Raw genomic sequence first — 27,965 nt, forward strand, 5'->3', positions numbered from 1 at the left:
ATCTCAAAAGGTTACATTCTATAACCCAGGTGAAAGTGGTCTCAAAATGTTAGGTACTGACACCAAAAGCACAGGCAACAAAAGAGATAAATGGGACTTCATCAAAATTTAAAACTTTTGTGCATCTAAGATCACTATCAGCAGAGTAAAAAGGCAACCAGCTGAATGGCAGAAAATATATGCAGATCACACATATGGTCCGAGACTTGTATCTAGAACACGGGAAGAGCTCCTGTACAGCGGCCCCCCTTATCTGTGGTTTCACTTTCCGCAGTTTCAGTTCCCCACGGTCAGCAGCAATCTGGAAGTAAGTGGTCCTCTTGACGCAATGTCAGGAGGTCAGTAAGAGTCTAATGCTGTGTCGCAATTCCTGTGTCACTCACCTCACTTCATCTCACCATGTGGGCATTTTTGGGGAAAAAAAAATTATTTATTTGTTTGAGAGAGAAAGAAACAGCAGGCAGTGGGGAGAAGCAGAGGGAAAAGGAAAGAGAGAATCTCAAGCAAACTCCTTGCCGCGCATGAAGCCTGGCGCGGGTTTGCCCTCACAACCCTGAGATCACGACCAGAGCCGACATCAAGAGTTGGACGCTTAACTGACTGAGCCACCCGGGTGGCCCACCGTTAGGCATTTCATCATCTCCCATCAGCGCAAGAAGGGTGAGCATAGTATAGTAAGTTATTTTGAAAAAGAGACAGGCCACTTTCACCTAACTTTTATTACAGTATCTTATCATGTTATATTCTTTTTTATTATTATTCATTTTTTACTGTGCCTAATTTATAAGTTAAACTCTACCATAGATATGTATGTGTAGGAGAAAACATAGTATAGAGGTTTGTTACTCTCTCCAGTTTCAGGCATCCACTGGGGCTCTTAGAACATATCCCCCATTGATGGGGGGGAGCCACTGTAACTCAGTAGTAACATGTAACATAGTAGTTACATATGTAGTAACATAATTCAAAAAATAAGCAAGAGATCTCAATGCACATTTCTCAAATAAAATAGACAAATGGCCAATAAAGACATGAAAAGAAGCTGAGCATCATTAGCCAACAGGAAAATGCAAATTAAAACCAAAATGAGATACTGCTTCACACTTAATGGGATGGGTATTACAAAAACAACCACCACCACCACCAAAAAAGCCCCCAAACCCAAAAATAGGTGTTGGCGAGGGTACAGAGAGATTGGAACCCTTGTACATTGGTGGTGGGGATGTCAAATGGTACAGTTGCTGTGGGAAAGTACATGACAGTTCCTCAAAAAATTAAACATAGAATTACCATAGATTCTAGTTATAGATAATATACTCCAAAGAATTGAAAGCAGGAACTCAGACAGGTGTGTGTACAGCTGTGTTCATAGCATTATTCAAATAGCCAAAAAGTGGAAGCACCCCAAGTGTCCATGACAGATGAATGGATAAGCAAAATGTATATTCAAGCGTACTTTGGAGATATTGCAGGTTCAGTTCTAGACCGCTGCAATAAATATTGTAGTCAAGTGAGTCAAATGAATTTTTTGGTTTTCTACTGCATATCAATGTTATGTTTATACTATGCTGTAGTCTGTTAAAGTGTGAAATAGCATTATGTCTAAAAGAACAATGTACATACCTTAATTAAAAATTAATTTATTGCTAAGAAATCCTAACCATCCTCCAAGCTTTCAGTGAGTTGTGATCTTTTTGCTGATGGAGGGTCTAGCCTGAACGTTGACAGCTGCCGACTGATCAGGGCAGTGGTTGCTAAAGGCGAGGTGGTGTTGAAATTTCTTAAAATCAGTCAGCAGTGAAGTTTACTGTATCGATTGACTCCATAACGGTGAAAAAGTTTGAAATATTGTGAGAATTACCAAAATATGATAATGAATTGAGCAAATGCTATTGGGAAAATGTACCAGTAGACTTGTTCGACATAAAGTTGCCACAAACCTTCAGTTTGTGAAAAACACAGTTATCTGAAGTACAGTAAAGTGAAGGTCAGGAAAACAAGGTATGCCTGTATGTGCAGTGGAATTTCATTTAGTCTCAAAAAGGAAGGAAATTCTGATGCATGCTCTTTATATAACATGTATGAACCTTGAAGACATTATGCTAAATGAAGTACACCAGTTGACTAAGGGTAAATACTATGATTCCGCTTGTTTGCGGTACCTAAAGCAGGCGTATTCATAGGGACAGGCCGTAGAATGGTGGTTGCCAGGGCCCGGGACAGGGGAGAATGGAGAATTAGTGTTCAGTGGGTATGGTCTTAGATGAGGAAGATGGAAAAAGTTCTGAGATGGATGGTGTTGAGAGTTGCACAACCATGAGAATGTACTTAATGCCACCCACGTACTTCAAAACAGTTAAAATGGTAAATTTTATGCTATGTATATCTTATCTACCACACTTCTAAGAAATTACAAAGGAAAGAAAACAAAGGTTCCGTACTGTTACTCCATTTGTATGACGTTTTTAGGAAGACAACACTGTAGTGACAGCAGGGGTTGCAAGGGTTAGGAGTGGCTAAGAGAGATCAGATGAAGTTTTTTTGGCTGTTTATCATGTATTATGGTGGTGGTTCTTCAAATGTATGTGTGAGTTAAAATTTATGGAACTGTACACTTAAAAAAGGCCAGTGTAACTGCCTTTGAATCTTGAAAATATAGTTAAAAATATCTAAGCTGTAACAACATAATTAGCCTGTTGCAGCTGTGGTGGTGGTGAGGGGGGGGGGTTTGCTCTCCCACTATCACTGCGAATGAGTCTCATTTCAAAAAAAATGAGGTGAAGTATGCGTTACGATTTGTAGCATCATAAAGGACTGGTTTTGTAATTTTAAATGCTAAACTGAAACTAATTTTTTATTAACAAGTACATAGTAAAATATTTGAAAAATATTAAATAGTATAAGAAAATAAAATTCAAAGATTGCCTTTAGTAACATTTTAGTACTTTTCATTACTGCTCTGTCTCTATGCTTGTATTTTTTTGTTTATGTAGTTGCTATCATACTATATATTAACTTTTGTGTTCTCTTTTTCCTTGAATATTGTTTCCTGAATACTAAAATTCTTGCAAGATACAATTTTAATAGCTATATCATAATGTCATGTAGATATATCATAATTTATTCAACCTTATTCTTTTTCTTGGGCATTTAGACTGTTTCTGGTATCTCTCATTTTATATATCATTCCTGTGAACATAAGTTCATGTCTTTCATATGTGCAGAAATACAGTTCTGCGTGTGAGTGTGTAACTCTTTATCGGAAAGTCTGAATTTAGTGGGATACGAGCATGGAATAGTTTCCTCCGTTCTCTGATTCTAGCTGAGCCATGCGTACAATTTCCTTTCTCGGTTCCCTTCTCTGGCACGTTAGCTAGATCTCATAATCCGGTAACTGACAGTAATTAAAAGTGCCGTCTGATCCAGCTCAGGACTCTGATCTCCTAGGCAAAGATTTCCCCTGCTCAGTTTGGAACCGGGCTTATATGGCTCATGTGGTCTGAAGTGAGGAGGGCTTTATTCAGTTCTCACTCTTACCTCTTCCCACTCTAGACACGAAGAGCCCTGCAGTGACTCAGCTCTGAAATGCCTTGCCCCAGTTGCCTACCCAGGCTTGCCTTCTCTGGGGGAGAGACCTGGTGAAGGGGATAAGGGAGAAAAGACACATGCCTCTCCTTGCCTACCTATATTTCTTATCCCCACTTTGATTATTGCTACTTCTCTGGCCAGCCCTTACTGGTCTGATGTCCTTCATAGCACATGTTCAACCGGCTGGTTTCCCCTCCTGAAAGGTGACCCTGTCTCTACAGAGTCGTTTCTTGGAGCCTTGCCTCCTCACTTGGCTTCTTCTACTCAGGTGGATGTTGATTATAATAGAACCTTTTTGGCACCTTTAATTGTTGGCGTCTTCCTTTAGAGTATAGGGTACTACATGCCTTTTTTGCTGTCAGATTTAGGACCTAATCATCAGTCCTGAAGAAGCTTCCAGAAAAGCCCCGTACAACATCTTCCAAACACATATCTAAGCTTAGGACAGCTGTTAGAACAGCCGCTGAGCATTTTTCCTACTCTACTTAGCCTGGCAAAACATTTTTTTGTTTCTTCTTCATAGTAGTTAGCTACATAGTAGAAGTCTCTCAGCACGCAACAAAGCTTTCTGTTAACAAAGCAAAAATCTTTTTTATCTAGCAAAAATTAATAGCTGTTTTTGTCCATTCATTTCCTCAAACGTCCTTCAGTCTGTCTTCACACCAGAGGGTGTAAGCCAGCCTGTGAGCTCTTTCTGGCTCTGCACCTGTTTCTTTAAGGCAAGTTTCATTGGAACACAGTTGGCACTCATTCATTCATGTATTGGGTATGGCTTCTTTCTTGCTAAAAGGGCAGAACCAAGTAGTTGCAACATAGACTGTTTGGCCTGCACAGCCCAAAATATTTTCTGTCTGACCATTTATAGAGGAAGTTTGCCAACTCCTGTTTTACACCCTTCCTGTAGAATTCTTTTTTTTGTTTGTTTGTTTTAAGAATAAAATGTGTATATTATTTATTTACACTGAAAAATTCTGACCATTAATGAGTAAACGGTATAGAGACATTGCAAGATCATGGAAATATCTTACTCATCAACAAACATTCCTCTAGTTTTTAGCATTTATTGAGGATTCTTGCCCAAATCTGCCCATATCCTAATGGTTACAAACTTTACAACTCCACTACTCCTTCTAATACATTTTGGAGGGGGGAGAATCTCATAATCCAAAAATCCACAACAATAAAACAATGTTGAAAACTGCAATAAAAACACAAGTGAAAACAACCATCTTTTCTAAGAACCACAGGACTATAAATTCAGGAAGGACATAAAATTTTTTAAATGACTCAAAGTCATCAAATTAGATACATTAAATGTACAGTTTTTAAGTGTTTCAATCCTATCTCATTAGAGTGGTTTAAAAAAATCATGCCAAAGAAATCATGATTTTTGGCTTAATCCCAAGTTACGAATATTAATAATTTTGCCCACAGTGCATTTGGCGTCCTAGACACAATAGATGATTTTATGTACACATTTGAAATCCAGTACATTATGAATTTTTGACTCAGAAGTTCCCTTAAATATTTTTAAGCAGTAGAAACCTACATAATAGGGTATGGGGAAATAATACAGGCAAAGCGTTCTGTGTTTTTATCTCAGAGACACACCATAGAGGTCTCAGGTTATTAAGACAACATCAAAAAATGTTTTGTGTAGTAAGAGTATGTTTTGGGGATTGGGAAAGAATAATAGCTTTCCCTTTGGTTTAAAATACTCAACAATTCAAAGTCATGAGCCTGAGAAGGGAGCGGCCTCTGGGCAGTTAGACTGTCGTGAGGAGAGAAATCGAGCACCGAAGCACACCTGTTCTCCCATCTCCACCCTCTTGGCAAGTGAGGCTCAGGCTCCCACTTTAAAAGAACTGTTAAGGTCACTTCTATTTCAGAAGGGTCGACGTTTCAGAGTATGAACGACTTTCTCATCTTATTAAGTAGGAACAAATCGTAATTTTGAAATGCTCTCCCAGTGTAAAGCGGAAGAGTCCCTGCTCCCGACCCACAATGCTGCAGGCCCCGGTGGGGCGGAGGGTAACATCTGCAACTCAGCAGCCCGTGCGCCCCGGAAGCAGAAGGTGGAGGGTGTGGGCAGCCTGCCGTCCCTCTGTCAGGGGCACCGTGGAGCTGAGTGCGGTTCCCTTTCTACCATCAATCGTAATCACAGCTGTACCCCTTTTCCTGGTACTGTGAGTTCGTTGGAGGCTTTTCATTAATACGTTATTCCTCCGAACACATTTGAGGCACAGCATATCGTCCTCCAGGTGTGGGGGTGGAAAATTGCAGGCTGGTAGCAAGAACAGGGCATACTCCCCCACATTTTTCAGGCACCCAGACGTGTCCTGCATGAAATTGCAGGTGAACCCAACCTTCTGATCTGCAGGCCGACTTCGCCCATGGACCACCCACCACCTGACACCGTGGGCCTCGTGTGGCGATTCCACTGTCTCCATCTTCCCACCCTGGCTGCAGTTCTGGACCCAGAGGCACACAGCGTCTGGGGCCGAAGTTGTCACGAGTACAGGAGCCACTCCCTCCAGGGGAGCATCAGACCCAACCTGGCAGGCGCCCCACCCTCGGGGGGTACAGCCACTTCAGGAGGGTAGGTTCCATTAGAAGATATCCTTTTTCCAGAACTTTCCAGAGACATTTCCCCCTGATCCGTCTTTGATATTTGTGACTGAGAATCTTGGTCTCCTCTGGGGTGACAGGAATGTTCTTCCCTTGGTCGGGGTAAGCGTATTTGCAGATTTCCCTTAAATACGTCTAGTTTCTGGCCTTTGGTGCTCAGCTTTAGGGGTTGGCACCAGACCCACAGGATGTGAAGCATGTTGGTTGATGGCAATTTAGAAGGTAATGGAGGAATTGGGATTTTCTTCCAAAGTCTTACTTTTCCATTGCCTTGTGCCTTCTTTTCTGAATAAGAAGCTTTGTCTTCTTTCATAGGTTCTTTTCACTCGGTCCCGCTCACCGAGGTTCTTTGCAACTATGGTTCACCGGAAGCCTGCTGTTTCTCTTTGGCTTCTTCTGGTACTGGTTAGGATGGGCCAGCCGGAGCGTCTGCCCTTGACTTTGTGGAGTTCTCCTGTTTGTCTTTTGCTTTCTCCACATGCAAAGAGAAGTCAAGGTTGACAAAAAGAAAACTCTTACTTTCCCTGTAGAATTATTTCTAAAACCTAGATCAGATGTACCAGTTGTCTGCCGAGAAGCATTAGTTTTTCACTGCTTGCAGTTCTAAATAAAATCTTTAGCTTTACGTTCAAATCCTTCTGTAGTCTCCAGTCACTATGTCGAGTTCACATTCGGTATTTCTGCATCCCGTGGTGCAGGCTGCAGGTGGCAGCTCACAGGCTGAATTTGGTTCCCCATACTTACTGGGCCCAGGTCATGGGTTTGTTTTGTTTTCTTGAGTGAGCATTTAAAAACTAGATCATATCACAAAGAAATTCAGATTTCTAGTTCTTGACATGTCGAGAATTCTGTTAACACTGGCCCCACAGCCCTCAGTGCAACAGTTCATTAGTGCTGAGTAGCTTCCTGCCTCCCCGTAGGGAGTGGTACTGTCCAGCTCTGCCCAGCCTGTGTCACACAGGTGTGGTGGGTATATGTGCTCAAACCTAGCGCTCCTCAGTCCTACACGTCACCTGCTCGGGCCACTGTGAGCATTTGAGTTGGCAATGCTGGGGCTACATACAGCGAGCCACCTTATGGTCACCTGTTCTGCCTTATTATGACGTTACCTCATGCTGCTCCTTCCTCCCAGAAGATCACCATTGTCCCGCAGAACTCTTCATCCTTTAAGACTCAGCAGATCGTTAAGACTTGTGTGTTCCCTTCTTTGGGTAGCCTTCTCTGTCAAAGTCAGTCACTTCTCCCTCTGTGCCTTTGTGCTATGTTGTTCATGTAAGTTAGAGTGGCACCTGTGATGTTGTATTTTAGCTACCAGATTGTAAATTCCTTGAATGCAAGGTTTGTATCTTGTACATCTTTTGTTACTAGTTCCCAGCGTGATGATGGATAGAGTGGGAGCCAAGAGGGGGTTGCTGAATTATGTGGTGTTACCACCTAAAAGCTTGGAAGGCAGTAAAGGGTTCATTTGGCAGAGAGGAAGATTGATAATTGTCCGACTTAAATGCATCTTCTTTTCCATTAAGCGTTTTACTTGGTTTCCTCTTTTTCTACCCTGTGTTTGTAACAAATTCATTTGCCTTTTCCTGGCAACTGATACTTCGTTTTTCATAAGGGTTACCCGCACTTAAAAACTGTCCAGGGTCCCAAGCTAGTAAGTAGTGTAAGTGGGCTTCGGATGCAGATTTCTCTGCCCGTAGAGCTCCTGCAGGCAGCTGCTGAGCTGCTTCTTACCAGGGGTGTGAGCGCTTGGAGAAGTTACAGAGTTTGCCGAGTCTCCATTGTGGTAGTTCCTATCTCAGAGGATTCTTGGGAGAAATGAATGAGAATATTTACATAATGCTTAGAATAGAGCTTGGTGCAGAGTATTTACTCGAAATAGAGCCACTCAATCAATTATTCTTATTATTACTTTCCTTAATTTTGTATAGGAAACACACAGATTATCTTCCTTTTCTTGGTTGACTGTCAGAGGAGTCGTGGTGATTTAAGACTTTGGCCCGTCTACAGAAACTGTATGCCATGCCATCCTTTATTTACTCTTAGAACGTTGCATTTGTGGGGCACCTGGGTGGCTCAGTCATTGGGTGTCTGCCTTTGTCTCAGATCATGATCCTGGGGTGCTGGGATCAGGACCCACATTGGGCTCCCCGCTCAGCGGGAAGCCTGCTTCTCCCTCTCCTACTCCCCCTGCGTGTGTTCCCTCTCTCGCTGTCTCTTTCTCTGTCAGATTAATAAATAAAATCTTTAAAAAAAATAAAGGAAAAAAAGAACATGGCTTTTGGAAGAGATTTTGGAGATCAGATGTTCTAACAGGTGCTTGCCACAGGAGCAGTCCTGTCTCCAGTTTCTAGTTAGAGATGCTCATTCATCTATGGGCTGTCAGAACATTTACAGAGACAGCACCTGACCACTTTAGGAGGATCATGTGATTGTTAAAAAGTCGTGTGTACATACTTCACTTGTTGTCGTTTGTTTTTTAATTTTAGTCCCCTGTAAAAGGTAAAAAATTAAGTCAAATCCTTTTCCTACACTGTAGTCCTTTGTCCAAAATATTTTAAGACTTACCTTTTGTCTAGTGGTTCTCAAAGTACGACGACTAGGGATCCATTTTAAGTGACACACTTTCCTCAAAAGCCTTTCTTTTCTCTTCCCCTTTCTTTTAAACAGAGAATCCATTGAAGACCCTGAAAGCATAGGCTTATTCTTTTGTGTGCCTTGTGCAGTTTTCTGGAGTGAGGTTTGTTTTTGTTTTTTTTTTTTTTTAAGATTTTATTTATTTATTTGACAGACAGAGATCACAAGTAGGCAGAGAGGCAGGCAGAGGAAAGAGGAGGAAGAGGAGGAAGCAGGCTTCCCACTGGGCAGAGAGCCCGATGCGGGGCTTGCTCCCAGGACCCTGGGATCATGACCTGAGCCGAAGGCAGAGGCTTTAACCCACTGAGCCACCCAGCACCCCTGGAGTGAGTTTTGATAACCCCCCAAAAGTTTAAGAATCATTGCCTTAGTGGGGGGAGCTAAAATGGTGATGTAGTAGGAGGACCCCAGGCTTGCCTCTCAAATACAGCTCAATAACCATCATATCATTCTGAATACTCAAGAAATCAGCATGAGGACTGATAGAACAAACTGCATAGCTAGAGGGAGAGGAGAGGCCACTTCAGGGACCATAGAAAGTGCTGAGATGTGGTTTGAGGGAGACACAGATTGCGGGTGCTGGGGAAGGAACGGAGCCCTGGTTGCAGAGAAAGGCTAGAGAGAGTGCAGCATGGAGGCCTAAGCACAGGGAGGACACTTTCCCAAAGTTATTGGCTGGGGAAAAGGATAAGGGCTGAATTTTGTGGGTTTTTGCAACCAGTGGGGCTCAAAGACTGGAGTTTCAGAGGTTCCCCGGCTGGGTTGTGATAGAGACCCGAGGACACTGTCCCACTTCTGGAGCTGTGGCAGGCAAACAGCTCTGGTGCAGACTCTCTGAGAATCGCTCTCTGAGAATCAGGCTGTCTGAGAATTGCCTAAGGGTTGTGGGGAGAGACTTCGCACTTTTGGGGGAGCATCCTTGAGAGGCGGCATGGCTTCTTCATGGCTAGAAGAACTGGTGAGTGCCATTTCCCTCCCCTGCCCCTCAGCAGAGGTGCAGAGACACCTGCCGAGGGCAGCTAACTGGTACACCCTGTTGAGCCTGCCTGCTCCAAATCCTATGCCCTGCAGTCTGGTGCCGCTGTCCTTCTGGACAAACCTGCGTCCGTCCCGGCAGAGTGAGACCCTTTCCCAGAAGACCGGTACAGGTCCCTGTCACACCAGTCTCTGAAGTTTGGAATTTTAAAAGTCATCAGGCCTGATTAGATGAGAGCCCAGGATGTGCTGTGCCGCTCCAGGCAGGCAAACGACCCGGAGGCAGGCAGGGTCAGATCAGCGATCGAAAAATGCCTGTGACACATGAGGGGCAATTATTCACTCCTCCGAAAGTGCTTGCCTGAGAGTAGCAAGCACAGACTCCTCTCTCTAGGGGCAAAGCCAGGCTGGTACCATTTCCCTCCCCTGCCGCTTGGCACAGACCAACTTCAGTAAGCAGCACGGCGCCAGCGCTGGCTGCCTTACCTGCTTACACCAAGTCCTTGCCACTCCCTCACCCCCACCAGACTCCCCTGGAACTACTTTTCTAGGGCAAGACCAGCACAGCGGGCCCTTCCCTGAGACCAGCACAAACCCCGACATGTACCATGTCTGCTGACCATAAAGTGCTGCAAAGCTTCAGTTCCAGTGGAAGTTGTATTAGGTCTCTTTTAGCAAGTTGACCAGAGCATACCTCATTGAAACTTGCCATACTCTGGTCAAGGTCCAGACACTTCCCACTACAGGCAGGGAGAAATTCTGCAGAGGACCGACCTGAGGGACAGAGCAGCCATAACACAGCAGCAGGGTGTGCACGCAGCACACACCAGAGACACTTCCTGAAGAGCCAGGCCCTGGACAATATATTATCTCTTCTTCATAATAAAGCCATTACTCTCAGGTTCAGGAAACATAACAGGCTTTCCTAACAGCCAGAAGACAAAAACTTAGACAAGATGCCAAGAGAGAGGAATTCATCTCAAAAGAAAGAACACAAAAAGGTCATGGCCAGGGATCTAATGTCTCCTGAGGCGAGGGAAACAGAAGCAAACATAAACTGTTGAGCCTTTGTCGAGATAAAAAGCTTCTGCACAGTGAAGGAAGCAGCAAAACTAAACGCAGCCTTCAGAATGGGAGAAGATATTTGCAAGTGACATATCTGATAATGGGTTAATATCCAAAATGTATAAAGAACTTACAAAACTCAATACCCAAAAAACAAATGCTCCAGTTAAAAAAAATGGGCAGATGGGATGCCTGGGTGGCTCAGTCGGTTAAGCAGCTGCCTTTGGCTCAGGTCATGATTCCAGAGTCCTGGGATCGAGCCCCACATGGGGCTCCTTGCTCTGCAGGGAGCCGGCTTCTCCCTCTGCCTCTGCCTGCCACTCTGCCTGCCTGTACTCTCTATATCTCTCTGACAATTAAATAAATAAAAATCTTAAAAAAAAAATGGGCAGAAGACATGAATAGACATTTTTCCAAAGAAGACATCCAGATGGCCAACGTGCATATGAAAAGATACCCAGCATCCTCATCAGGGAAATATAAATCAAAACCATAGTATCACCTCACATTTGTCAGAATGGCTAAAATTAACACAGGAAACAATAGATGTTGGTGAGGAAGTGGAGAAAGGGGAACCCTCTTCTCACTGTTGGCGGGAATGCAAGTTGGTGCAGCTACTCTGGAAAACAGTATAGAGGTTCCTCAAAAAGTTAGAAATAGAGCTACCCTGCCATCCAGCATTGCACAACAAGGTATTTACCTAAAGGATAACAGAAATACTGATTTAAAGAGATACATGCACCCCAATGTTTATAGCAGCATTATTAACAATAACCAAACTATGAAGAGAGGCCAACTGTTCATTCACTGATGAATGAATAAAGGAAATATGGTAAATGTATACAATGGAATATTACTCAGCCATAAAAAAGAATGGAATCTTGCCATTTGCAAAGACATAGATGGAGCTAGAGAACAGTATTATGTTAAGTGAAAGACAAATACTGTATGATTTCACTCTTGTGGAATTTAAGAAACAAACAGATGAGCATAGGAGTAAAAAAGGCAAACCAGAAAACAGACTCTTTAAAAAAAAAAAAAAGATTTACTCATATTAGAGAGAGACACAAGTGGGAGGAGTAAAGAGAGAAGGAGAGAAAATCTCAAGCAGACTCTACACTGAGCTTGGAGCCCAACTCGGGGTTCAGTCTCACAACCCCAACATCACGACATGAGCTGAAACCAAGAGTTGGATGCTTAACAGACTGCCACCCAGATGCCCCTACAGACTCTTAACTATAGAGAACAAATTAAGGGTTGCTGGAGAGGAGGTGGGTAGGGGGATGGGTTAAATGGGTGATTGGTATTAAGGAGGGCACTTGTTGAGATGAGCACTGGCTATTGTATGTAAATGACGAATCACTAAGTTCTATACCTGAAACTAGTATTACACTGTATGTTAACTAACTGGAATTTTAAAAAGATAAAATAAAAATAAAATCTTGGGGAAAAGGAATCATTGCATTAGACACTCATGGCTACAGTTTTCTTTGCACTCATCTACATCTCAAAGGGCTGAAAAAATGGTCAGGAACCACTAATTGTTAGTTTTCTCATTATTGTAAAAACTGAAGACAAAGGTTAGGAATTGCATGGCAAGAGGAAAGTCTGAGAGTTACAGCAAAGAGAGCCATAGAGCTCACCTGTATCCACTGAGCCTCCACCCAGACATCCTTGGTAAGTCTCCCATCTCATCAGCTTAGGGATTTCTTTTTTTTTCTTTTTTAATTTAAATTCATTTAGCCAGCTTATAGTACATCATTAGTTTCAGATAAAGTGTTCAATAATTCATCAGTTGCATATAACACTCAGTGCTTATCACAACATACACCCTCCCATCACCCGGTTGCCTCATCCTCCCCTCCCACTTCCCCTCCCGCAGCCCTCAGTTTGTTTCCTGCAGTCAAGAGTCTCTCATGGTTTTCTGCCTCTCTGATTTCTTCCCATTCCGTTTTCCCTCCCTTCCCCTATGATCCTCTGCACTATTTTTTATATTCCACATATGAGTGAAACTGTATTTTGTTTTTCTCTGATTGACTTATTTCACTTAGTATAATACCTTCCAGTTCCATCCACATCGATGTAAATGGTAAGTATTCATTTGGGAGATTATTTCCGATGTAATAAGGGATGTTAAGCAGAAGGTAGGATTCAGTAAGGTAGTCTTTTCTTGAAACCATATCTGCTACAGAATGAGGAATAACGACCTTGTCTTGGAGTGGGCAGTCACTTTAGCTAAACATAAATAGTATTGTAACTATTAGATTCAAATGCACACATATGCACATGTGCAAATACAGTGCTTGCCATACATAGTTCAGGGTCCACCAATCCCAGTTTTGTTTAGCTTTTTTTTATCTTTCTTTCCTGGTATACCAAGTCTTATGCTCTGATACTGAGAATAATATCCTCTCAAAATGGCCCATCCTTACCTCCATAAGACTACAGAATGTTACTGCACGAGCGCACCATGGACGCGCAGAGTAACTCAGATGTAGGTAGAGAAGCTTGCAAATGTTGGTTTCCTGAGTTATTGTCAGCCCAAATACATTTCCTATGCAAGTTTTGAGAAAATTTGGGGTGCCTGGGTGGCTCAGTGGGTTAAGCCTCTGCCTTCGGATCAGGTCATGATCTCAGGGTCCTGGGATCGAGCCCCGCCTCGGGTTCCCTGCTCAGTGGGGAGCCTGCTTCCCCCTCTCTCTCTGCCTGCCTCTCTGCCTACTTGTGATCTCTCTTTCTGTCAAATAAATAAGAAAGAAAATCTTTAAAAAAGAAGTGCATGCATACTTTTTGACCATAATTAGCATCAATAGTCAATTAAGTAATCACAATTACTATATAAACCATGAAATATATAGATTTTTCATAATTTTGTATAGTATCTTTAAAAAGGTAAAATGAAGTACGGTTATAAATACTTTAAAATTGAACAGAGGACACAGTACTAAAGATTAGAGGTGCTGAAATTTGGACAAAAATGTAAACTATGTTTAAAAACATTTTTACATATTTTAAAACTTAATGAAGTCCTTGAAGTCATCCTAATAATGAAAGTCGTAGAGGAGTTATTTGTTTTGTATTTCTCAAGAGTATGTTGCATGTGTTCAGCATCTTATTTTAACTAACTGTAGGCAGTATAAGTCCACAAAAGTATAGTTGAGTTTAGTATATTATTTAATATTTTATAATGTAACAGTGTAGAACATAACTTAATAGTAAATAGTAGAAGCATATATCGGACATCTGCTCTTTCTTGTATCTCTTACTTTCCCAAATTTAAGGTAGCTGCAGGTCTTTAACAAAGGGTGAAGGAACTTAACAGAGCTGTGGTGGTTGCTTCAGTTGGTAATAGGACAATTTGATTAATGTCGACAGTTGAGAGAGGAATGAAGGGAGACACATGTTGATACTCTTAGTTTTTGTTTTATTTTGTTTTGTTTTTTAACATTGCAAATGTAAGGTGCCTTTTCTGCTAGTGAACTACTTGATTAAAGCCTGTAAGTTCTCTGGACTTAAGAAGGTGAATTCATAAGCATTGCTTGATTTTTTTTTTTTTCCCCCTCTCAGAACTCCCACTTACAGATTGGCTTAAGTGAAAATTCGCCAGTAATGTCCAGACCTTCTCATTTAGGGTTTGGTATCACATCTTGTCCAAGTGAGTGTCAAATAAGTGTTGTCTGGTGATAATGAGAATAATTTTTTTCGTGAGGAATTCTTTTTATGCTGACACAGCACGTTTCTCATAGGGATCTCAGAACCACTGGAGAATAGAAACCTTGCTTGAACTTCCAACTATTACCATGTGACTTTTTTTCCAGTTATGCTATTATGAGTTTTACATGAATTTTTAAAAAATTGATTCATTTAGCAAAGTATAAAATCCTTTAAACATTGGGATGTAGTGTAGCTGATTTTAACTGGCATATTTTAGAAGAGTAACATGGTAAACATAAGGACTTTCCGCAGTTGTGAGCTAGCTTCTAGAATTTTACATATAGGGCTTGTTCATTGTATGTTTACTTACTCCTGTTTTCATTGAATAGCCGGATATTTGTTATTTCATGGAGCGTTAGCATCGCATCCTGGAAATGTCCCTGTGGCAGGGGTGTGTTGTGTGAATGTGTGTGGTTAAGTAGTTTTATTTTGTACTCCTGAGAGCATGAATTTCTGAACATTTTCATAGTCTCCTTCAAAAGTAAATCAACAACGGGGTGCCTGAGGGGCTCAGTGGGCTGAGCGTCTGACTTCCACTCAGGTTAGGTCATGACCTCTGGGCACCACATTGGGCTCTGCTCTCAGTGCAGAGCCTGCTTGTCCCTCTCCCCCAACTCTCCCTGCTCATGCTCTTTCTCTGTCTCTCAAATAAATAAAATCTTAAAAAAAAAAAAAAAGTAAATCAGCAAAAAACTTCAAGAGGAAATATCCCTGAGTCCTTAGGGATCAGGGGATGGTATTCTGCTTCAGGTTGTGCTTTGGGGAAAATACTTGGAAATCAGGAATCTCAAGAGAGCAGCTTGAAAAAACTTTACTATGATATGTTCCATGAGGTAATTAAATCTTGATACGTAAAGATGTGTGAGTGTAGCATTCTAAAAGAAGAGTGACGGAAGTTTTTTCTTTCACAGTAGGGTCTCTTAACAGATAGTTTGCATTAGATGAAAATAATTACTTGTACAGTTACCAAAAGTTGTATTATCTTCTCACTTTCACATTATTAATGTTATATATCCTTTTCTTTCAGCTGGATATGCCAAGTGACCAGATAGCTGCAAATCTGCAAGCAGTTATCACTGAAGTCTGTAAGCACAGACCAGTCAATTTGGGTAAGTGATTTGCTGCGGTAGACTCCCTTAGAGTTTGGGGATTCTTTAAAAATGTAAAATATTGGGGCACCTGGGTGGTTCAGTGGGTTAAGCCTCTGCCTTTGGCTCAGATTATGATCTCAGGGTCCTGGGATCGAGCCCCGCATCGGGCTCTCTGCTCAGCAGGGAGCCTGGTTCCCCCTTTCCCTCTGCCTGCTGCTCTGCCTGCTTGCGATCTCTCTATCTCTGTCAAATAAATAAATAAAATCTTCAAAAAAAATAAAAATGTAAAATATTAACAAGTTAAGAGCAAGTACAGTGTACAATAGCGGCAATATTTTCAGGGATTAAATAAATAAAATTTAACTATCCAGAGGATTCCTAATGACCTTATTAACCAGTTGTAGTTGTTTGGAGAGGAGACCTCTTTAACATTAATAAGGAAATCCTGAAATCTTTGTAAATTCCATTATTTCTACCATTAAGTATTAACTTTGAAAGGAAATTGTAACTGATTGCCTTAAACTTGCAATAGTGTTAAATAGAAACTAAAAGCATCTAGACCATTCACTTTGTCACTGGCGTTAGCAATTGTCTTTCTTAATGTTACTTATTTTTTCAAAAGAACAAACTTTAATCATGTCATGAGAGTCACTTCTTATAAACTGGTAATTCATGCACAGCAATGAAACTTGATGGAGATGTGGAGGCTGTTTCATAGGATGGAAGCACAGAGCCAGACCTTTACTGTCGCATTATGGGCCACGCATATCCTCTCCTTAGACAAACTTCACTCCTGGCCGGTTGCAGCCCAGAAAGGGTTCATTATACTCAGTAGACTCTTCGTTTATAGCCTTGCCGTGTTAGGACTCTGTCAGGCTTATTCTTATAACCAAGTGTGTAATTAAAACACAATCTTAAGCTATTTTTTACCTTCTTTGGAAGTTAACACACTGGTGAATAAACCTCACTCGTTAATTCTGCTGCCATAGATACGGCCATAGTACTTAGTGATTGTGCGTGTACGCATTCTTACGTTCCACGGGGCATTTTGCTTTCAGTGTAGGACCTTCTGAGACTGGCAGCAGTGAAATGATGAACAGCAGATCTCTAAAAGCCATGTGTCCTCTTTTTGCCGTTTTTGAAGTTGTATATTAATATAATTAATATATAATATTCTTTTAGTTTCAAGGGTACAACATAATAATTCAACATTTGTATACATTGCAAATTGATCACAACCATAAGTCTAGTTACCGTCTGTCAGCATACAAAGTTAACACAGTAATGCTGACTTAATTTCCTGTGCTGTGCATCACATCCCCTTGGCTGATTTATTTCATAACTGAATGTTTGTTCCTTTTGATTCCCTTCACCCATTTTGTCCCCTCCCCCAGCTCCCCCTCTGGCACCCACCAGTCTGTTCTCCATATCTGTGAGACGGGTTTGGTTGCGTTAGTTTGTTGTGTACTTTAGATTTCACTTATCAGTGAAATCATTGATATTTGTCTTTCTCTGTCTGCCTCATTTCACTTAGCAAAGTATCCTCGAGGTCCATTAATGCCACAGATAGTTAGATTTCATTCTTTAATATGCCTGAGTAGTATTCCATTGTGTGTGTGTGTGAGTGTGTGTGTGTGTGTACACCATATCTTCTTTGTTCATTCATGTATAGATGGACGCTTAGGCTGTCTCCAGATCTTGACTATTGCAAATATGCTGCAAGGAATGTAGGGGTGCATGTATCTTTTCAAACAGTGTGTTCATTTTCTTCTGATATATACCCAAAAGTGGAATTGCTGGGCCATAAGGTCATTCTTTTGGTGGTTTTTTGAGGAATCCTCATACTCTTTTCCAGTGTCTGCCCTAATTTACATTCCCACTAGCAATGCACAAGGGTTCTCTTTTTCTCCACATCCTTGCCAACATGTTATTTTTTTTTTTTTAATTTCTTTTCAGCGTAACAGAATTCATTGTTTATGCACCCCACCCAGTGCTCCATGCAATTCGTGCTCTCCGTAATACCCACCACCAGGCTCACCCATCCCTCCACCCCCTTCCCCTCTAAAACCCTCAGTTTGTTTCTCAGAGTCCACAGTCTCTCATGCTTCGTCTTCCCCTCCGATTTCCCCCAACTCCCTTCTCCTCTCCATCTCCCAATGTCCTCCGTGTTATTTGTTATGCTCCACAAATAAGTGAAACCATGTGATAATTGACTCTCTCTGCTTGACTTATTTCACTCAGCATAATCTCTTCCAGTCCCGTCCATGTTGCTACAAAAGTTGGGTGTTCATCCTTTCTGATGGAGCGATCATAACTCCATAGTGTATATGGACCACATCTTCCTTATCCATTCGTCCGTTGAAGGGCATCTTGTTCCTTCCACAGTTTGGCGACCGTGGCCATTGCTGCTGTGAACATTGGGGTACAGATGGCCCTTCTTTTCACTACATCTGTATCTTTGAGGTAAATACCCAGTAGTGCGATTTCAGGGTTATGGGAATGCAAGTTGGTGCAGCCACTTTGGAGAACAGTGTGGAGATTCCTTAAGAAATTAAAAATAGAGCTTCCCTATGACCCAACATGTTATTTTTGATAACAGCCACTCTGACAGGTGTGAGGTGATAGCTCATTGTGGTTTGGATTTGCATTTCCCTGGTGATGAGTGATGTTGAGCTTTTCATGTGCCTGTTGTCCTCCTGTGTGTTTTGGGACATTGTCTCTTTAGATTTTCTGCCCAATTTTAAATTGGATTTTTTTTGTTGCTGAGTTTTATGAGTTCTTTATAAATTTTGGATACTAATCCTTTATCAGATATATGATTTGCAAATACCTTCTTCTGTTCTCCGGATTGCCTTTTGATTCTCTTGATGGTTTCCTTTGCTGTTCAGAGCTTTTTAGTTTGTTGGAGTCTCATTTGTTTTTGTTTTTGTTGCCTATTGTAGTCATCCTGCTAAGACCAATGTTGAGGAGCTTACCAAATGTGTTTTCTTCTAGGAGTTATATGGTTCCAAGTCTTATTTTCAAGTCTTTAACCTATTGGAGTTAATATTTGTATGTGGTGTGAGATATTGGTTCAGTTTCCCTCTTTTGCATGTTACCTGTTCAGTTTTCCCAACACATTTATTAAAGAGACTGTCCTTCTTCCATTGTATGTCCTTGCCTCCTTTGTTGTGAATTAACTGACTATATATGTATGGCTTTATTTCTAGGCTCTCTATTCTGTCCCATCAATCCGTATGTCCTTTCATGTCAGTATCATACTGTTTCAATTACTGTAGCTTTGTAGTATAGGTTAAAACCAGGAAGCTTGGTATCTCTGGCTTTGTTCTTTCTCAAGATTGCTTTGCCTGTTCAGGATCTTTTGTGATTCCATACAAATTTTGGAATTATTTGTTCTATTTCTGTGAGCAATATTATTGGAATTTTGATAGGGATTACATTGAATTTGTAGATCACTTTGGGCAATATGTACATCCTTACAATATTAATTCTTCTAATTCATGAGCATGGACTGTTTCTTTGTATTGTCTTCAGTTTCTTTTATCATTGTCTTATGGTGTTCAATGTACTAATCTTTCACCTTCTTTATTAGATTTATTTCTAGGTATTTTATTCTTTTCAATGCAGTTATAAATGGGTTTGCTCTCTTAATTTCTCTTTCTGATAATATGTTGTTAGTGTATAGAAACAACTGATTTTTGTATATTGATTTTGTACCCTGCCACTTTTTTTTAACATCTTAATTAATTTTATATTTTTCATGTTCCAAGAGTCATTGTTTATGCACCACACCCAGTGCTCCATGTAGTACGTGCCCTCTTTAGTACCCACCACTAGGTTCACCCAACCCCCCACCTCCCTCCCCTTCATAACCCTGTTTGTTTCCCATGTCATCTTTCGTCTCCCCCTCCGATTTCCCCCAACTCCCTTCTCCTCTCCATCTCCTTTGTCCTCCGTGTTATTCCTTATGCTCCACAAATAAGTGAAACCATATAATTGACTCTCTCTGCTTGACTTATTTCACTCAGCATAATCTCTTCCAGTCCTGTCCATGTTGATACAAAAGTTGGGTATTCATCCTTTCTGATGGGGCCATCATACTCCATAGTGTATATGGACCACATCTTCTTTATCCATTCGTCCGTTGAAGGGCATCTTGGTTCTTTCCACAGTTTGGCGACCGTGGCCATTGCTGCTATGAACATTGGGGTACAGATGGCCCTTCTTTTCACTACATCTGTATCTTTGGGGTAAATACCCAGTAGTGCAATTGCAGGGTCATAGGGAAGCTCTGTTTTTAATTTCTTAAGGAATCTCCACACTGTTTTCCAAAGTGGCTGCACCAACTTGCATTCCTACCAACAGTGTAAGAGGGTTCCCCTTTCCCCACATCCTCTCCAACACATGTTGTTTCCTGTCTTGTTAATTTTGGCCATTCTAACGGGTGTAAGGTGGTATCTCAATTTGGTTTTGATTTGAATCTCCCTGGTGGCTAATGATGATGACCATTTTTTCATGTGTCTGTTAGACATTTGTATGTCTTCATTGGAGAATTATCTGTTCATGTCTTCTGCCCATTTTTTGACACGATTATCTGTTTTTTAGGTGTTGAGTTTGAGGAGTACTTTATAGATCTTGGATATCAACCCTTTGTCTGTAGTGTCATTTGTGAATATTTTCTCATGTTCTGTGGTTTGCCTCTTTGTTTTGTTGACTGTTTCCTTTGCTGTGCAGAAGCTTTTGATCTTGATGAAGTCCCAGAAGTTCATTTTCACTTTGGTTTCCTTTGCCTTTGGAGACATGTTTTGAAAGAAGTTGCTGTGGCCGATGTCAAAGGGGTTACTGCCTATGTTCTCTTCTAGGATTTTGATAGATTCCTGCCTCACATTGAGGTCTTTCATCCATTTCGAGTTTATCTTTGTGTATGGTGTGAGAAAATGGTCGAGTTTCATTCTTCTACACATAGCTGTCCAATTTTCCCAGCACCATTTATTGAAGAGACTGTTTTTTTTCCACTGGATATTTTTTCCTGCTTTGTTGAAGATTATTTGATCATAGAGTTGAGGGTCCAAATCTGGACTCTCCACTCTGTTCCACTGGTCTATGTGTCTGTTTTTGTGCCAGTACTGTGGTGTCTTGGTGATCACAGCTTTGTAGTAAAGCTTGAAACCAGGCAACGTGATGCCCCCAGCTTTGTTTTTCTTTTTCAACATTTGCTTAGCGATTTGGAGTCTTTTCTGGTTCCATACAAATTTTAGGACTGTTTGTTCCAGCACTTTGAAGAATGCTGGTGGAATTTTGATCAGGATGGCAATGAAAGTATAGGTTGCTCTAGGCAGTATAGACATTTTTTTTTTTTTAAAGATTTTATTTCTTTCTTTGACAGACAGAGATCACAAGTAGGCAGAGAGGCAGGCAGAGAGAGAGGAGAAAGCAGGCTCTCCACGGAGCAGAGAGCCCGATGCGGGCCTCCATCCCAGGACCCTGGGATCATGACCTGAGCCGAAGGCAGAGGCTTTAACCCACTGAGCCACCCAGGCGCCCCGGCAGTATAGACATTTTAACAATGTTTATTTTTCCGATACACAAGCGTGGAATGCTGTTCCATCTTTTTGTGTCTTCTTCAGTTTCTTTCATGAGTGTTCCGTAGTTCCTTGAGTACAGATCCTTTACCTTTTTGGTTAGATTTATTCCAAGGTACCTTATGGTTCTTGGTGCCATAGTAAATGGAATTGATTCTCTAATTTCCCTTTCTATATTTTCATTGTTAGTGTGTAAGAAAGCAACTGATTTCTGTACATTGATTTTGTATCCTGCCACATTACTGAATTGCTGTATGAGTTCTAGTAGTTCGGTTGTGGAGTCTTTTGGGTTTTCCATATAAAGTATCATGTCATCTGCGAAGAGAGGGAGTTTGACTTCTTCTTTGCCAGTTTGAGTACCTTTTATTTCTTTTTGTTGTCTGATTGCTGTTGCTAGGACTTCTAGTACTATGTTGAACAGTAGTGGTGAGAGTGGGCATCCTTGTCGTGTTCCTGATCTCAAAGGGAAGGCTCTCAGTTTTTCCCCATTGAGAATCATATTCACTATGGGTTTTTTATAGATCGATTTTATGAAGTTGAGGAATGTTCCGTCTATCCCTATAGTTTGAAGAGTTTTAATCAGGAATGGATGCTGTATTTTGTCAGATGCTTTTTCTGCGTCAATTGAGAGGACCATGTGGTTCTTCTCTCTTTTCTTATTGATTTGTTCTATCACATTGATTGATTTGCTATTGTTGAACCACCCTTGCATCCCAGGGATAAATCCCATGGTGGATAATCTTTAATGTACTGTTGGATCCTATTAGCTAGCATCTTGTTGAGAATCTTAGCATCCATATTCATCAGGGATATTGGTCTGAAATTCTCCTTTTTGAAGGGGTCTTTGCCTGGTTTGGGGATCAAGGTAACGCTGGCTTCATAGAAAGAGTCTGGAAGTTTTCCCTCTTTTTCTATTTTTTGAAAGAGCTTCAGAAAAATAGGTATTATTTCTTCTTTGAATGTTTGTTATAATTCCCCAGGGAATCTGTCAGGTCCTGGGCTCTTGTTTTTTGGGAGGTTTTTGATCACTGTTTCAATCTTGTTAGTAGATATTGGTCTATTCAAGTTGTCAGTTTCTTCCTGTTTCAGTCTTGGAAGTTTATAGGAATGTATCCATTTCTTTTAGGTTGCTTAACTTATTGGCATATAACTGTTGATAATACTTTGTGATGATTGTTTCTGTTTCCTTGGTGTTAGTCATGATCTCTCCCCTTTCATTCATAATTTTATTAATTTTGGTCCTCTCTGTTTTCTTTTGGATTAGTTTGGCCAGTGGTTTATCGATCTTATTAAGTCTTTCAGAGAACCAGCTTTTAGTTTCTACTGGATCTCTGGTTTCTAACTCACTGATCTCTGCTCTAATCTTATTTCCCTTCTTGTGCGTGGGATTGGCTTAATTTGTTGTTGATTTTCCAGTTCTTTAAGGTGTAAAGAGAGTTAGTGTATTCGGGATTTTTCAGTTTTTTTAAGTGAGCCTTGGATGGCTATATTTACCCCTTAGGACTGCCTTTGCCATATCCCATAGGTTTTGGACCAATGTGTCTTCATTCTCATTGGTTTCCTTGAATTGTTTAAGTTCCTCTTTGATTTCCTGGTTGATCCAAACATTTTTTTTTTTTTTTTTTTTTTTTTTTTTTTTTTAAAGATTTTATTTATTTATTTGACAGACAGAGATCACAAGTAGGCAGAGAGGCAGACAGAGAGAGAGGAAAGGAAGCAGGCCCTCTGCCGGGCAGAGAGCCCGATGCGGGGCAGAGAGCCCGATGCGGGGCTCGATCCCAGGACCCTGGGATCATGACCTGAGCCGAAGGCAGAGGCTTTAACCCACTGAGCCACCCAGGTGCCCCTGATCCAAACATTTTTGAGCAGGATGGTCTTTAGCTTTCAACTGTTTGAATTCCTTCCAAACTTTTTCTTGTGATTGAGTTCCAGTTTCAAAGCATTGTGGTCTGAGAATATGCAGGGAATAATCTCAGTCTTTTGGTATTGGTTGACCCCTGATATGTGACCCAGTATATGGTGTATTCTGGGGAGAGTTCCATGTGCAGTCAAGAAGAATGAGTATTCTGTTGGTTTAGGGTGGAATGCTCTGTATATATCTATGGGGTTCATCTGGTTCAATGTGTCGATCAAACCTCTTGTTTCTTTGTTGATTTTCTGCTTAAATGATCTGTCTGTTGTTGAGAGTGGCATGTTAAGATCCCCTAAAATTAATGTATTCATATCAATATGACTCTTTATTTTCTTTAACAGTTGGCTTATATAGTTGGCTACTCCTATGTTGGGGCATAAATATTTACAATTGTTAGATCTTCTTGTTGGATAGACCCTTGAAGAACGATGTGTAGTGTCCTTCTGTATCTCTGACTACAGTCTTTTTAGTTTAAAATCTAATTTATCTCCCAGCTTTCTTTTGAGGTCCATTGGCATGAAAGACCCTTCTCCATCCCTTCACTTTCAGTCTGGATGTATCTTTAGGTTCAAAATGTATCTCTTATAGACAACATATGGACGGGTCCTGTTGTTTTTTCCAGTCTGCAACCCTGTGCCTTTTTATGGGAGCATTTAGGCTGTTCACGTTGAGAGTAATTATTGAAAGATAAGTTTTTATTGACATCGTGTTGCCTGTGAAGTCTTTTTATTGACATGTTGCCTGTGAAGTCCTTGTTTCTATACATTGTCTCTGTATATTTCTGTTCTATATCACTCTTGGATTTTTTCTTCTTTTATAGATCCCCCTTAGTATTTCTTGAAGTGCTGGCTTGGTGGTCACATAGTCTTTTAGACCTTGCTGGTCTTGGAAGCTCTTTATCTCTCCATTCATTCTGAATGTCAGCCTTGCTGGATAAAGTATACTTGGCTGCATATTCTTCTTATTTAGTGCCCTGAGTATGTCTTGCCAGCCCTCTCTGGCTAGCCAGGTTTCTGTGGACAGGTCTGATGTTATTCTGATGCTCCTTCCTCTCTATGTAAGGAATCTCCTCCCCCATCTGCCGTAAAGATCTCCTGTCTGAATTTATGATTCGTGAATCTCACAATTAAGTGCTTTGAGGTCTTTCTGGACTTGTTGATCTCTGGGAGTGTCCTCTCTGCCTTTAGGACATGTACACTTGTTCCATTCCCCAGATTAGGGAAATTTTCATCCAGTATTTGTTAAACTATATCTCCTAGTCTCCTCTCTTTCTCCACCCCCTCAGGGATCCCAATAATTCTGGCATTGGAATGTTTCATTGCATCATTTATTTCCTTAATTCTCTTTTCATGGCTTCTACGGTGTTTGTTCCAGGCTTCCTCCTGGTCCTGCTTTTCTATCATTTTGTCTTCTAGGTCACTAATTCAGCCTTCTGCTTCAGTTACCCTCGCTGTTAGAGTATTTAGATTAGAGTGGATCTTCTTGATAACATTTTTACCTTCTGCTAGATGGCTCTCACTTCCGCTCTATGGAAGCCACTAATTGTCATCTCCAACCTAGCTATTGTCTGGACAATTTTTACCCTAAATTCCATTTCCAACATATGGCTTATGTCCATATCCAGTAGTTCTGTGGCAAAGGTCACAGTCTGAATTTTTCCTCTTTTGGGTGTTCTTCCTCCTAGTCATTTTGGTGAGAGGTGGTTGAGGGGATATATATCTGAATATATTGAACATGATCCAGTCAAGGTGCCCCTTGGAAAGTTTTGGAGCAATTGGAAGTTACCACCAATAAGAAAGAAAAAATGAAAAAAAGAAAGATAAAAAGGAAAAAAAAAAACCCAGCCAAAATGAGTCCTCAAAGTAAGATTTATAATATACATAAACCAAAAACGAACAAACAAAAAGACTGACAAAAGTAAAAGACAAGAGAGAAAAACTCAGCCAAAATGAACCCCAAGAATAAGATTTATATGGTACTAAAATAAAAACAAATATACAGAAAGAATAATATGACAGAAGAATAAGATGGGAAGGTGGTTATAAACCCTTGATGTGGGCGAGGAAGGTTATTTCAGTATTTCCTGGGGTATCTTGTTATCTTTGTTAAAGGACTCAACTTTCCAGAGATATAGGGAAATTAAAACTGGCTTATATATAGGAGTAGTATTGAATAAGAAACAAAGGATTACCTTGAAGCTTATTATATCTATATATATTAAAAAAAAAAAAAGAAAATGAAACCCAGGTATATGTATAAAATGTTCAAGTTAAAAAGTTGTTATGTAATATGTTGTATTTAATATCTAGTTGTAATGGTGAGTAGGTTAAAAAAATAAAAGAAGAAGAATCATGAGAACTAATTAAAAAAAGTTGTATCTACGAAATATACACGTTTTATACTGGGAGCTTAATATATTGTTTTCCCCTGATGTTGGGGTTTTACAGTTTTATGGGGACCCTGTGGTGGTTGTCCTCTCCTTCTTTTGGCTTGTCTTCTGGGGGCAGGGCCTGCGTGTTATTTTTCAGTCAGTCTTGCTTGGGCTGAGTCACCCTGCCTTCTATCAAGGGGCTGGGCTGTGTGGAACCGTGTTTTTCAGGTTTTTGTACTCTGGAGGTTTTTGTTCTTGAGCAGCTTTTTGCGGCTTTTCGGAGGGCCAGTGCAAAAAGTAAACTGTCTGCTCTCAGTCCTCCGCCTCAGAGAGAAGCCGCAGTCTGATCCCCCCTGGACAGTCCAGAACACACAGTCTCCCCCTCTGCAGTCTCCGCTGAACACCGTAACCTCTCACAGCTGATGCAGACTCCAAGCCACTGTCTAAGTGGTTGCCCGATGTCCCCACTTGTCTCTGCACCCCCCCGTGCCTCTAAAACCGCAAGTATATTGGTCTGGGGGCACCTGATCCTGGCAGCTGTCGGTACTGCTGTCTGGGGTCCACACCCGTGACCTGGCAGCAGTGCAGGTCGCAGAAGCCTGCGGGTTCAGAGACTGCCTGCCGGCGCCCACACCAGGCTCTCTCGGGCAGGCGGGGGTACGAGCCCTGAGGCCATGACCATCCTGGGACCGTGGGCTTAGGACCATGCCTGTGGCCATCTGATCCCACCTGTTGCACCTTAAGACCTTTTGTTCTCTTTGGGTGCTTTTCATTAGACTCCAGGTTGATGCTGGTCCCCAAGCATGGGACACTTTCTTATTGGGGTATTACTTTCCAGTGGGTCGCTTGTGGTGGCTCCCTCATGCTTCTGTTTATCCTCTGATATCAGTCCAATAGTTCCCACTCTGCTTTACCTCTCCACTGGTGTCCTCTGCCCCCGTAGAGATCCAGAATTATATGATCTTACATCTCAGGCTGATTTCACAGGTGTTCAGAGTGTTCTGGTAGACATTTAGCTCACCTCAGGGGACCGACTGAAACGGGGTCTCCTGCTTCTTCCCCATCTTGCCCCTTCCCTGTACCCTGCCACTTTGCTGAATTTGTTTATTGGTTCTAATCGGTTTTTGATGTAGTTGTCATTTTATATATATATATATATAATACCATGTCTGCTGCTAACGGACAGTTTTACATCTTCCTTTCCTACATGAATGCCTTTTTGTTGTTGTTGTTGCCTAAGTGCTGTGACTAGGAATTCCAGTGCTAATAGTGGGGAGAGTGGGCATCCTTGTCTTTGTTTTTGATCTTAGAGAAAAGCTTCTAGCTTTTCATCATTTAGTATGATATTAATTATGGGTTTGTATATGACCTTTATTATGTTAAGGTGTGTATGTTCTATCTGTACCTGCTATGTAGAAAGTTTTTATTATAAATGGATGTGACTTTTGTTAGATGGTTTTTCTGCATGTATTGAAGTGATCATTTGATTTTTATTTTACATTTTGTTAATCTGTAACACATTGATGTATACATGTTGAACCATCCTTTCATCCCTGGAATAAATCCCACTTAATCATGGTTATGATTCTTTTAATGTATATTTGAATTTGGTTTGCTAATATGTTGTTGAGGTTGTTTGCATATGTGTTCATCAGGGTTATTGACCTGTAATTTTCTTCTTTTTTTGTGATGGTGTTGTTTAATTTTGGTGTCAGGGTAATAATAATACTGGCCTCATAAAATGAGTTTGGATGCATTCTGTCCTCTTCAGTTTTTTGGAAGAGTTTAAGGAAGTTAGGTACTAAATCTTCCTTAAATGTCTGTCAGAATTCACCAGTCAAGCCATTTGGTTTTGGCTTTTTGTTTGTTAGGAGGTTTTTGATTACTGAGTCATTCAGTCTCTTTACTATCATCAGTTTGTTCAGATATTTTTGTTCTTCCCAATTCAGTCTTGGAAGTTTGTTTGTTTCTAAGTTTTTTTTTTTTTAATTAAAGATTTTATTTATTTATTTGACAGAGATCACAAGTAGGCAGAGAGGCAGGCAGAGAGTGAGAGGGAAGCAGGCTCCCCGCTAAGCAGAGAGCCGGATGTGGGGCTCGATCCCAGGATCCTGAGATCGTGACCGGAGCTGAAGGCAGAGGCTTAAACCCACTGAGCCACCCAGGTGCCCCTGTTTCTAAGTATTTGATAGGTTTTGCTAGCTTATCCAGTTTGTTGGCATATTATTGTTCATAGTAGTCTTGGGATTTTGTATTTCTGTGGTATCAGTTATAATTTTCTTTCATTTCTGACTTTTTTTTTCTTAGTGAGTCTAATTAATGATTTGTCAATTTTGTTTATCTTTTCAAAGAACCAGCTCTTAGTTTCATTCATTTTTTTTTAAGATTTTATTTATTTATTTGAC

At 40.9% G+C, this 27,965-nt stretch overlaps 1 protein-coding gene and 1 pseudogene across 3 annotated transcripts in view; one reads left to right on the forward strand and one right to left on the reverse strand.

Moving 5' to 3' along the window:
• The window catches only part of MRPL1 (mitochondrial ribosomal protein L1), a 108,073-nt gene that overhangs the window by 74,450 nt on the left and 5,658 nt on the right, over nucleotides 1-27,965 (forward strand). Inside the window, exons 8-9 of one of the 2 annotated variants that reach the window (XR_013966425.1) lie at nucleotides 14,458-14,545; nucleotides 15,632-15,713. Coding sequence is in view for 1 of the 2 variants with exons in the window: in XM_080796922.1 (XP_080653048.1) it covers nucleotides 15,632-15,713 (82 nt within the window). In the remaining variant the exon portion in view is untranslated. The remainder of the gene's footprint in view (nucleotides 1-14,457; nucleotides 14,546-15,631; nucleotides 15,714-27,965) is intronic. The other variant, XM_080796922.1, reaches the window with a different exon arrangement.
• On the reverse strand, nucleotides 5,634-6,529 carry LOC308339019 (developmental pluripotency-associated protein 4-like; annotated as a pseudogene). The gene has a single exon. The product of its transcript is annotated as a developmental pluripotency-associated protein 4-like (transcript).

Source organism: Martes martes (genome assembly GCF_963455335.1).
Source record: "Martes martes genome assembly, chromosome: 2".
NCBI classification, from domain to species: domain Eukaryota; kingdom Metazoa; phylum Chordata; class Mammalia; order Carnivora; family Mustelidae; genus Martes; species Martes martes.